Source organism: Vombatus ursinus, unplaced genomic scaffold (assembly GCF_900497805.2).
Source record: "Vombatus ursinus unplaced genomic scaffold, bare-nosed wombat genome assembly UNPS02014831.1, whole genome shotgun sequence".
NCBI classification, from domain to species: Eukaryota; Metazoa; Chordata; class Mammalia; order Diprotodontia; family Vombatidae; genus Vombatus; species Vombatus ursinus.
Window position 1 is genome coordinate 1,594,671 of NW_020954609.1, and position 12,881 is coordinate 1,607,551.

General features: G+C 45.9%; 1 protein-coding gene across 1 annotated transcript in view; it reads right to left on the minus strand.

Annotated features, from left to right (window-relative positions):
• The window catches only part of MPP1 (membrane palmitoylated protein 1), a 75,781-nt gene that overhangs the window by 31,024 nt on the left and 31,876 nt on the right, over positions 1 to 12,881 (minus strand). The window contains exons 2-5 of the mRNA XM_027838961.1: positions 7,861 to 8,010; positions 7,219 to 7,297; positions 5,143 to 5,228; positions 4,592 to 4,660 (exon numbers count right to left, since the gene is read on the minus strand). Of these exons, the coding sequence (XP_027694762.1) occupies positions 4,592 to 4,660; positions 5,143 to 5,228; positions 7,219 to 7,297; positions 7,861 to 8,010 (384 nt within the window). The remainder of the gene's footprint in view (positions 1 to 4,591; positions 4,661 to 5,142; positions 5,229 to 7,218; positions 7,298 to 7,860; positions 8,011 to 12,881) is intronic.

Genomic DNA, 12,881 nt, shown 5'->3' on the forward strand with positions numbered 1-12,881 from the left:
AGATCAGGTGGACAGGAGAAATCCAGGTAGGCAAGCAGAATCCCAAGGTATCCTCCCTTACCACTTACTGCCTGGAGGGAGAGACAGTGAGACCAAGCAAAGGTCCCACAGTACTGAGGGGGCTTCGAGGTAGAAGGAGGGCAGCTCTTTCCAGGAGAAGTCAGGAGAGGCTGACCCAATTCAGGAAATCATGGGGAGGAAACACCAGGAACAAAATCCTCATATGCAAGAGAATATATACCCAGACAAAAGCTGTGGCCCCTTGTGCCTGGTAAGTCAGGGTAAGGAGTCCTAGACTAGGCTGACTGGGTTCTGTTCTTCCTCACTTCTTCCTAGAGCGACCTTCAGTTCTCTGGTTTGCAGGATGAACGGGGAAGGGAAAAGAAGAATTTCTAGAGTATCTATTAAGTGCCAGGCATTGTGCTAAGTACTTCACAAATTATCATCTCATTTGATCCTTACAACAACCCAAGGTAGGTGCTGTTATTATTCTCATTTTATAGATGAGGAAACTGAGGCAGGCAGAGATGAAATGACTCGCTCAAGGCCACACAGATAGCTATGTGTCTGAGGCCAGTTTTTAACTCAGGTCTTCCTGTCTAGACTTAGCATTCTTTTCACTGCCCCACCAAGCTGCCTCAATCCAGTGTGAACCCAGCTACTCAAGGGGCCCACAGAGTCCCAATCCAGTTACTCACTCCAATAAAGGCAGCTGAAAGGCATAGTTGCACAGAGGAAAGGACGGAATTTTTAAGCCAGTGTGCCCAGGCCAAAAGAAGGCAGCTAGCTGCCTGCTACTTGGGGAATATGGGGAGCTCCTGAGGAGCTCAGGTCGGGAGGCAATGACTTGTCCCTTCAGTTATCCCAGTAAGCCAGCTCCTTTCCATAGGCTTCCCATAGGAGGCAGCACTCAAAGAAAGAGAATACTTGCTAGGCTGTGGCCAGCATGAGTGCACCCAAGGGTGTACTGGGTACAGAGGGTAGGCTGGGTTTGAGGAACAGCTAGCCAGTTTGCTTGGGAGAGGAACATAAAGTGCTTTTAAGACAATAATATGAAATGGGCAGTTCAGAGCACAACTGATGAAGGCCTTAAATAGCATCCTAAGACGTTGGGCTCTTGAGCCAAGGAGAGTGACTATCAGATCTGAGGAATTAGGAAGGAGGATTTGGCAGCACCCGGTATCATCCGGCATCATCATGGCATGGAGAGGACTTTCTACTCTCAAAGACTTTCTCTTGTCCCAGGACCAATCCACTTAAGTTTTAAGTTTGGAGAGGCTCATCACCAAGCTGGCCACAGGATTAATTTTTTGCCTATAAAAACTCTCAGGCTATCTATCAAGGTCAGTGGAGGGAGTGCCCACAATGAAGAAGTCCCAGATACCTGAAGTCTTGAGGTTGGAGGTCAGTGAGGAGGCTGTTGCAATAGTGAAACTAAGAGGGTCAGAAGGTCTGAACTAAGCTAGTAGCCATGTGAGAGGTAGGAGGGGACAAAGGCAAGAAAGGTCAGACAAGTGGAACAGACAAGATTTAGCACCTGAGTGGATGTGGGGGTGAGGGAGATAGAAAAGTTCAAGAACAACACTAAGTTGCCAAGTCTAAGCAACTGGGAAGACGTTGGTGTTGCCACCAGAAATGGAGGTATTGGGAGAGAGGCAAGTTTAACGAGGAAGATGAGGTCAGTTTTGTACATGGGAAGTTGGCTATGTGGGACTGGAAAGACAAATAGATTAGGTATGTAGTGCAGCCATGGGAATGGATGCAACCCCTCAGAGAGAATATAGAGAGAATGTGGCCCAGGACAGAATCTAGGGGAACAGGAGTCGATTCTTTTTCTTCCCCAAAGAATAAGTGTAAGTGGTCTACATAATTGGATCTGTGTAGACATAGTTAGGAACACACACACACACACACACACACACACACACACACATGCATATGTACACACAGTCAACCTAGTATGAGTTCTCAACTAAACTTAGAACAGAGTCAGTCTTCAGGACCTGGTGAGAAAAGCCTAGATTTGGACTCAAGGAGAACCCGGGCTTGAATCCTCACTTACTCTCCCCTTTTGTGCCTGTGTGACTCCAGGCATACTCTCTCTCAAAGCCTCAGTAAAAGAAGGGCCTTGGCCAAGATGTCCTCTCTGATCCCAATGGTGGCAAGGACATAGCATCTGATTGTGTTGTCTACAAAAACACCCTAGAGGTAGAGACAAAGCACTGAGGAGATACAGAGGACAGTAAAAAGAGATTAGAGGATGGCAGGATGGGGGATAACAGCTGGATCTGTAAGTCTGCCAAAGATGGGAAGGCTGAGAGGCCCAGCAACAGACTTGTCAGGCAGGACAGTCTCTGCATCCCAGGCCTCTGGCAGCCAAGTCTCTGCCAAGCTCCTTCTCCCCGGATCCCCAGTACCCCAAACATCATTTAAGGTCTCACCACATGCTTTGCTCATGTCGAGCCTGAAATGATGCTTATGGTCTGATTTCACCTCCTTGGTTGTCTTTCCTTACAGGCCATCTCTCTTCCCGTGATCTCACCATGCCCTCCCCCAGCCCCCAATCCATGAGGTCCTGAGAAATCCTTCTGCTCAATTAAACCCCCAAAGTGGGGGGGAGTAGGAGAGAAGGGCCTTCTCCTTTATAGACTCCCTTCATGATCTTACAACACCTCTTCCCCCAAACAATCTGTACGCGTTTATATTTATTTCTCTGTATACATGTTTCCTCAAGTAAAACATAAACTTCTTGAGGGCAAGATTGCTGTGGGTTTTCCTATGTCTAGGGCCTGGTGAATTCCCAGCACTTAATAAATGCTCCTTAATCATAGAACTGCAGAATTCAGAGCATCACAAATTTAGAGCTGGTGGGGACTTTTAAGACTATCTTGGTGAACTTCATTTTACAGATAAGGAAACTAAGGCTAATTTTTCCTACATGTTTCACCAAAAGCAGTGAAACTGCTAAATGTGAGAAGCAGAATGTGAACCCAGGTTTCCTTGACACCAAGTCTCGCCTGATACCCACTTTCCACCATCTACCACCTACCATGCTTGTGAGACCTCTGAGGCGGTCTGAGGCCCTGACAAGTCAACTCAAGTTACTTCCACGATTCTAGTCAATGGTGACTGTGGGAATTGACAGAGGGGCTGCCTTGATCTACCCAAGAAAAGGGTAGTCTGGGGGGAAAGGTGTGCTGGTTTGGGTGAGTCTGACTACCCACCTGAAATAAAGGTACATTTCTGTAGAAAATACAATGAACTGCTGCTCAGATGGCACTTACCATCACTACGATCATAGAGAGTATCTTGTCCAATCCTCTCATTTTACAGATTAGGAAACTGAGGCCCAGATGCCACAAGCAATGAAGACAACCTCAATCCACATCTCTTGCCCTCCATTCCAGTGCATGGCAAGTCATTGACCAATCATTCCCAAAAGGAATGGATCAAGAATGAGGGCAGGGACTAATTCATTTGTGTCTTTGTAATCCTGGTGCCTAAGCATGGTAGCTGCCTACTAAATGCACATTGATTGATCCAAGAGGATCAGGAGTTACTGTGCTTAGGGTAAGAGTACTAGGAGCAGATCTCCCAGAGTCTCACTGAGGACCCCTGGGTGACCCATGGACTAGACCTGATGGTCACACCCTTTTTCCTCTAGGCACAACACCACCACCACTGCCTCTTCTCCAGTTCCTTCCCTTCCCAGCCTACAACAATTCTGTCAGTCCTGTAAACTATTAGCTGCGTGAACCTGTGCAAATCACTCTGGCTCTCTGAGACTACGTTTCCTCTTCTGTAAAATGGGGATAATAGAAGCACCTCCAGGCAGCTAGGTGGTGCAGTGACTAGAGTGCTGGGTCTGGAGTCAGGAAGAATTGAGTTCAAATCCTGCCTTAGACACTTACTAGCTGTGTGGCCCTGGGCAAGTCACTTCACTCTGTTTACCTCAGTTTCCTCATCTGTAAAATGAGCTGGAGAAGGAAATGGCAAACTACCCCCATATCTTTGCCAAGAAAACTCCAGATGGGGTCACAAAGACTGACTTAAAATGACTGAACAACAAAAGAAGCACCTCCTTTCTCTCCCCACACGCCACTCTTGTGAGACCCAAAAGAGACAGCATGTACATACCTTCAAGCCCATATAAACATAATGACTTAAAATGAAGGGAAGGTAATAACGTAACGTTGTCTCTCACTGCTCTGCACCGGCGGCTGCTCAGGCAAAGGCCGGGGTAATGAGCCTCCAGTCATGGTCCACCCTGTTTGAAGACTGCTGTCCAAAGCTAAAGTGAGAGGGCCGGCTGCCACTGTCCTCAGCAGTCCAGGGTCCTGTGGCTCCCAGGCAAAGTACACATCCCCAAGAGCCTCCCTAGGCTGAGACCATGGGCATTGTTCTGGCCTGTGATAATGGCCCTTCCCACTAGGGAAGAGAGATTTCCAGAGGCCTTCCTCTCAACACCTCGACATCCATCTTGTCTAACAGAGTCCCAGGCCCACCACAAGCAAATCTCAAGGAGCCACGCTACTAGTTCGGCCTTCATTTTCCGTGAACAAGGCCTTCCAGAGAACACATAGACACCTACCTGGAGAGCAGGGAGACGGCTCTGCTGGTTGGGAATCACTTTTAGTGAGATTGTTCCTTTGGTTTCTTTCTATCGGACAAAGGGAGAGGAAACACACACACACAAAATGCAGGAATGATTAATATAGATCGATTTGTTTTTGAGTTTCTCAGTGTCTTCAGGTGTAATGGAGGAAACAAGGAGACAATTCCCCCCAAACTGTCAACCACTGTGTGTGGTAACTGCTGTTCCATGTACTGTGGGTGCCTGCTATGCCTTCTGGTGAGGATGAGGCAGCAATGGACCAATGCATTGTCTTGTTATCCATTGGCCAGTGAATCTTAGTGCTCCCCCAAGGAAAACTGGAGCATGCTCCTGTCTCATACGTTTAGCTCACATCCAAATTTCACTCAATGAAATCCATACCAGGTGGTGCTCCCCCTTCTCATTTTATACACACCAAAAAAGGGTGAGTAAGATCCCCCTTCAGGAGGCACCTGCTCGATGGGCCCCCAAAGCTAGGGTGGGCTTAGGACTGCTGGGTGCTAACCACCCCCCCACTCCATACTTACCATGACCTTCTGCAGTTGATCAACAGAGTGGTTGGTCACACTCATGCCATTGATTTCCAAGATCTCATCTCCCACGTGAAGGGAGCCTGCCAGGGTGAGAAAATGAACTGAGGAGAGGAGATCTTTGGAGAGACAACTCAACATCCCACCCACTCCAGAAACAATACTGTGTGGGCATGTGCTGGGGGGGGGGGGGGGGGGGGGGAAGGGGGGCAGGGGGGGGTACAGAGGCAGGGGCAGCACAAGGGCAAGACTTCCAGCCCTTCTATTATTCCCTATCCCTAACCAATAGACAGCACAGTCAAGGCATCTTCTTCCACGTGGAGGCAAAAGTCCTCCCACTCTCCTGGAACTGTAGTAATTTAAGCCAGTACCCCATTTCTGTGTGGTGCATGAACTGATGGGGAAAACACCAAAGAGGGAGTGAGAAATGCGAAAGAATTAACCATGCACCCCTCAATCCTGTGACCACCCTGGAATCTTGCCAAATCCAAGAGCAAAAAAGACATGATGCTGAAAGGCAAGACTTTTTCTAAAAAAGGAAAACACCTTTGCAGAGTAACTGGCATTCTTGGTGCCATCACGCATACTCGGGAGATCTTCCATGAGGAGGCAAAGGACATGAAATTGGTGTGGGGCGGGAAATAAAGGGGGGGGTATAAGACACACCTGGGGAAATCAAGGAGAGAGGCAACGGACCAGGGGTGGGCCTTGGAGGTGTGGAATCAAGAAATCCAACTTCATGTTTCCATTTGGAAAGTGTGACCCCTGGGCAAGGCACTGCCCTGTCCCAGCTCAGGCTATGCTCCAGAGCAGATGCTGGAGACACAGGGACTCAGCCCAGGGCCTATCCAAGCCACAGGAGGTACCCTTCAGCTGAGCTCAGTGCTCTTCCCTTCCCAGGGTACAAGCTCCCCTCTCCTCCCTCTACCCACCCACATCCCACACACCAGTCCCAAAGAGCTCTTGAGTACTAAGAGATGAAATGACTTATCCGCAGTCACACAGCCTTTAGGCATCAGGGGCTGACCGTGAACCCAGATCAGCCAGGGCGGGTCACAACCGGGTACTGTTTGTGAATCATTTCAGGTTTGTAAAACTTCTTTTCTAGCTGGTACACTTGAGTGAGGGATCACTTGTAGACATCCAAGTGTTTCACACAACACTTGGCACAGTAAATTGAATTGTAAACTCCTTGAGGGCAGTGACTGCTCCCCGGCCCTTAGCTCAGCACAGTGCCTGGCGCACAGTAGGCATTTAGTAAGCGTCTGCTGACCAACGTACATAAAACATCTGCTTGCCAAAAAGACTTTTATGGAGAGCTCACACAGGGCAAGTGTTCACATGGTGGCCCCCCCCAACCTCCTACTAACTATTCCTCAATTCCTCTGTAACCTGGCCTTCCCTAAGATCCAGCCTCCATGTGCCCCTTGGTGTAGCTTGTGCACCAGGGTACCCCACTGTTTTCCTAATTATACTTCTGGTTTTTTTTTAAACTTTTTAGGCAATTGGGGTTAAGTGACTTGCCCAGGGTCACACAGCTATACAGAAGTGATACAAGGACACTCTCAAGGTCTCTCTTAAGAACTTTGGAATTAATTGTGTGACATGGGAGACACTGGCACAGGATCACCCACATGGCATGCCCTCATCAGAGAAGGGGCTGTGCTCTATGAGCAAAGCAGAATTGAAACAGCTAAGAAGTACAAGATGAGCAAATTTAGAGAATCCACCCCAAATGTTCACACGGACTACTTGCGCCAACCTACGGTAGAGCATTCTGAGCTTGTACTGGTCTGATCAGCCAGTCAGACACACTGAAACTTGACTCTACCATAGTGATGTCATTTGGTCCTCTCTGAGAACAAAGGACAAAAACCAACCAACCAGCTGACTGACTGCCACCAGATGTACAAGGCATACTGGTGAACTGGGCTGCTGAAAATCACTTTGGGACAGCTCTCACTGTTAGGTCTGGGGATTGCAAACATTTCCCTAGGATCCCCCACTGGGCAATGGGCACATTCCCTCCCCCACACCAGAGAAAGGCTCTCATAGGTGAGCACCAAAAGCTACCTTGTCTGTGAATCATTCCTCCATGGAGAATTCTGGCCACCATGCAAGACTGTTTCTCATTCAGCTTCAGAGTAATTCCCTGGAAGAAAGGGAAACGTACAAGGCCCTTCACATTAAGGAAGATGTGCTATGTTATTGTGCCAAGCTTGTCCCCAACAACAAGAGGAGCTCACTTTTCCAAAACGAGCATATTATCATTACCAGGCTACCTAGAGGAGTTCTAAAACTATCAGCCCCATTTTAAAGATGGGGAGACTGAGGCTTAGACTTTGGCTGAGCCAGGCCTCAGAGCCAAGTCTTCAAATTCCTTGGCCAGTGTTCTTTCTACTATACCACAATGGGCCTCCTGACTTAATAGAGCTTGGTATGGGGGTGGCAGGGAGGGAGTGGCATTCAGTAACTGAGCAAGCACCTTTCTGAAGTTTCCTGTTTCCAGGCCAAGGGACATTCCCCAGCAAGAAGGGGCTCATGACCATATATTGGGGGTGAGGAAAGGCCCTAAATTCTAGCTCATCCACCATACTCCATCTAAATTTGGTCTATACTGGGGGAGAGAGAGGAAGATGAGAAGGGGGGGGAGGGAGAGGAGAAGGAGAACAGAAGGGAGAGGGGAGGGAGAGGGAAGGTTGCCAACCAGCTCACCATGGGCTCCTCGGTGACTTTTTCAAACTGAATAAAGCGGACTTTCCGTGGCTCACGGTGACTGCCTTGGCCAGGTCCAGGACTAGCTGGTGCAGCAGACCCATTGGTGTATATATCCTCGGTCACAGCATTTGAGGGAAAGGAAGCAACCTGAGAAGCACAAAGCACCCATTAGAGTTAAGGCAATCAGGGAAAGGACTTGGCAGCAGGTCTCCAACAAAGGCTCCTCCTTCCAAGGGTCAGCACAGCAGCCTGAATGACACCCGACTGGCTCCAGAGCCACATGTACAGGAAGTTCTGTTCAACCAAAGGAGGCCCTTGGAGGCTCTTCTCCCATGAGCTAGCAAGGGGCCATGGGAGAAACTAAGAAAACGTATGCCAGACCAGACCCAGAATGTATGCCCAGGCTAATGTCTTCTTTACTAATGTCTTACAAATGTTTCCTGCTAGAAAAGCTAACCTCAGGCAGAGGCAATGGCAAAGGGAAGTACTTGGAATATGGGATACCCAGGGCCAAAGAAAGCATGTTCTCCCTGTGGGGTGGGCTCCCAGAGCAGCTCACACAAGTGCAAGACCATGAGGAAAACCAGAAAGCACATACATCTAAGCAGGGGGCCTAGAGCCACCAAAGTTGGCAGCTGGGAGGAGCCTGTGAGCCCAAAAAGCCAATTCTTCCATTTTCCAGAGGGGGAAACCATCTCCAGCTTTCACTGTCCTCTTCATTCAGGGCCCTCCTTACCCTGGGCCAGGAGGAGAATTCCACAGTCCCTGCTGTCACTTCCAGCCTCTCCTCCTTTGAGGTTCATGCTATCTACTGGTACCATGGCTGTCTAAATCCTTGCTGTGGTCATCTATACACTGTTCTCCTTTCTCAACTGAGTTTAGTACCTGACACAGTCTTTAGATCTTCTCCACCCCACACCTCACACCTAGGGACTTCCGAGTTCCCATTGACAACCCTTCAAATAATTTATTACCTCACTTCCTCACCTCCCATGGCCTCCATTTCCATGTTACCTTGGAAGCAATGTGACCATCACCTGAAAGTGACCTCAAACTCTTGAAAGTCCCTTCTCTGACCACATTCTCTTGGCCTTTCACCTCTCTCACTGTGTAACCCACCAGCTCAGGCCTCACTGTGACCTTCCCTGCTATCTCAGCACATCACCAACGTTCACGCTTCACTTTCTTCCCTTAAAAACCTTGACTCTGGAGTCAGCATTCTTAACAATGTAGTTCTTGCCCTCTACTCCCCAATCTCTGGACTTTCAACTGTTACCCAGCTCTGGCTCTAATCTCCTGCCCTCATCCTCCCTCCAGATGTGCGCACTGTTGCAGGAAGTCATAAAATCTTGCTGACCAGGTCCACTTGGATTTCATGCTCTTTAACTAGAACTTGGTCTTTTCACTAGACAATGACCATTTTTGTCATCTCCCCACGCCATCCGCTGATTGCATTCGCTTCTTGTTGAAGAGTCAGGAGACCCAGATTCAAATCCTGATTCTGCTCACTGTGTGACTTTGAGCAAATCACTTTCCTCCTCTGGTCCTGTTTCCTCATTTACAAAAAGAGATAGAGTAGACAGCCCTCTCAGGTCCCTTCTAGGTCTAAATCAAAAACCCCAAGTTCCTCTGAGTGTTAGATTTCCATTCCTAAGGATTGGGGGTGAAATCCCAGTTGCTATTCTGGATGTGAGGTCAGGCAAGTCAGAGAACTTCTCTAGGACTCTATATACTCTCCTGTAACATCCGGATGGCAGACTAGCTCTCCAAGGCCCTTTTGAAGGTCTAAATTCTGTGATTGTGCCACCTGGAGGAACTTGGACTATCAATCATTCCCTCTTCCTCCACTTACCAAAAACCTCAGGTCCCCCTAGACCTTAAAAAAGCATTCCTTGACCTTGCCCCCACCTCCATCTGCCCTGAGTCCATCCAATCTCTCTCTCGGAGGTGGAGAGCCTGTTCCATTATGAGTCCTTTGGAATTGTGGTGGGTCATTGTGTTGATCAGCATTTCTAAGTCTTTCACAGCTGTTTGTCTTCACAATATTGCTGTTACTGTATAAATTCAACAAGCATTTCTTAAGGTTCTGCTATGCTGGAGGCTGGGTGATGAGAATACAGAGATATCCAAGTCCCTGTCCTCAAGGAGCTCTCATTCTATCTATTCAGCCTTAATGCAGCTAGTTGGTACAGTGGATAGAGTGCCGGGCCTGAAGTGAGGAAGACCTGAGTTCATGACCTTGGGCAAGTCACTTGACTTCTGTCTGCTTCAGTTTCCTCATCTGTAAAATGGGGATCATAATAGCACACCCTTCCTAGGATTGTTGTGAGGATCAAACAAGATAATAATTGTAAAGCTCCTGGTATATAACAAGTGCCATACAAATTTTACTTATCATCATCATCATTAAAGCTCTCCTGAATTCCAGTCCCACATCCCCAAGTGCCTGAAGGCCATCTCTATGGGGAGGTCCTGGTGGCAACCCAAGATGGACATCTTCCCCAAAAAAACTCTTTTCTAATAGAATTAAAGCACTTTGGGGACCGGGGCTATTTCCTTTTGTCTCTTTTTGTACAAATCCAATAAAACTAAAATTAAAAGGGAAACAATTAACTAGAGGGAAAAAAATCTTTGCAAAGATCTGATAAAGGTCTCATTATCAAGACATATAGGGAAGTGATTCAAATTTATGAGAATTAGAGCCATTTTCCAACTGATAAATGACCTAAGGGTATATAAAAAGGCAGTTCTCAAGAGAAAAAATCCAAGCTATCTATAACTATATGAAAAAAAAATCACTACTAATTAGAGAAATGCAAATTAAAGCAATTCTGAGATTCCATCTCAGTGTCATCAGAATCACAAGGATGACAAAAATAAAAATAAAAATGTTACAAGGACTGTGGAGAAAACAGACATATTGATGCACTGTCGGTGGAGCTGTGAATGGGTACAACCATTTTGGAAAACAATTTGGAATTAATCACAAAACGTTGCTAAACATATGTGCCCTTTGATCCAGCAAGACCACTGCTAGGCGTGTACCCAAAAGAGATCAGAGAATGAAGAAAAGGTCCTATATGTATAAAATTACTCAGTGTAGCTCTTTTTGTGGTGGCAAAAAACTGGATGCCATCAACTAAAGAAGATCTGAACAAGTTGTGGTATACAAAGGTGATAAAGTATTATTTTGCTGTAAGAAATGAATGAACAGATGTATTCAAAAAGTCATGGAAAGATTTGTATGAAATGATGCAGAGTGAAGTAAGCAGAACCGGTTGAACAATGTATACTATAACATCGCTATTATACAAATGAACAATTCTAAGGACATTTATATACTGATAAGTGAAATGAGGAGACCCAGGAGAACAATTTATACACTACCAACAATGTAAAAACATGACCAGCCTTGATGCCAGAGGACCAGTGATGTAACATCCTATCCAGGACAGAGAGAAAATGTATTTCCGGGGGAAAATGAGCCATAGATATTTTTGCATACAGCCGTTGAGGGAATTTATTTTGCTTGACTCTGGATATTTATTTCAAGGAATTTGTTTTGCATTTGTTTTCTCTGCCAAGAAGAATGAACTTTGGACTGGAAAGCTGGGGGAGAGGAGGGGGGGGTAGAGAAGATTAACAGGGAGTTGATACCCAAGATGAGGAAGGCAATAACAAGAGAGACTCTGGATACCTTTGATGAATTCAAGTACCTGAGTCCAAATGAATGCTGTCCTTAGGTCCTGATAGAACTGAAAGGTGGGATTGCTGCACCACTGTCAGTGATACTGGAGACATTATGAAGAAAGGAAAAGGTTCCCCAGGGCTAGAGAAGCAAATCTTGTCCTAATTTTCAAAAGAGGGAAGAGAATAGTCTGCAACCTACAGGACAGAGAGTTTGACTTCTATTCCCAGAAAATGTCAGAGCAGATCATTAGGGTTAGTGAACATCTCAAGAAGGAAGCAGTGCTTACAAAGAGCCTTCAGGATTATCTTGTCAAAGCCAGGTCATGCCAGATCAACTTTACCTCCTTTTTGGATTGGGTATTAAGCTAGTACCAGAAGATATAAGAATACTACAAATGAAAGTAATAGAATGAAAATAAAGGGCTCAGAAAGAGAAGCTAAGAGTTACTGATCTCTTTAAACAGAAAAACGTGAAAAAAAAAAATCTTGGTGCTCTATTTCAGGAAATCATAAGATAACCAAATACAGAGGACAAAGTAAAGGTTGGCAAAATACTCAGGACACCAACAGAAAAGATACTCAAATCCAGCTTACACAGGCATGCAGTCTTTAAGCAAACTTTAAGAGTTCTGGACATAAACATACAAATCATATCTACAAAGCCACAATTCAATTGTGGTCTGGAAATGTAATGAAATACTATTACACAGTAAGAACCAACATTAAAAATTTAGAGAAACTTGGGAAGAGTTATAGAAATGGAACAGAATGAAACAATAAAAATCAGGAGGACATATATATACATATATATATATATATATGAGAGAGAGAGATTGAGAGACTACAGTAATGTAAATGAGATCAGATTTTTTAATGATTAATTTTGATTCCAGAAAACTAATAACATTTCCTTCCTCACAGAGGTGAGAGCCTACAGATGCAGAATGTTGCATCCCTTGGTCATTGTGCTACTTGGTTTTAACTTTTTTTTCTTGGTTATAATGGAGATTTTTATTGAGAGACATAATAGTAAAAATAGCTGTGGTGCAAAAAAAAAATCAACAAAGCATAAAAACAAATAGTTTGTAAATTTGTAATTAGAACTGCACAAGATTCTTTATCCACAACAAAAACAGAAAGAAGGCAAAGTGTGACACATGTGGAAAAGTGAGGGAAACTGGCCAGCAGCCTAAAATGGCTTGCTCAGAAATACAGACCATCTCATTTCATAAGAAAAAGATAGGAGGGGCAGCTAGGTGGCGCAGTGGATAGAGCACTGGCCCTGGAGTCAGGAGGACCTGAGTTCAAATCCTGTCTCAGACACTTGA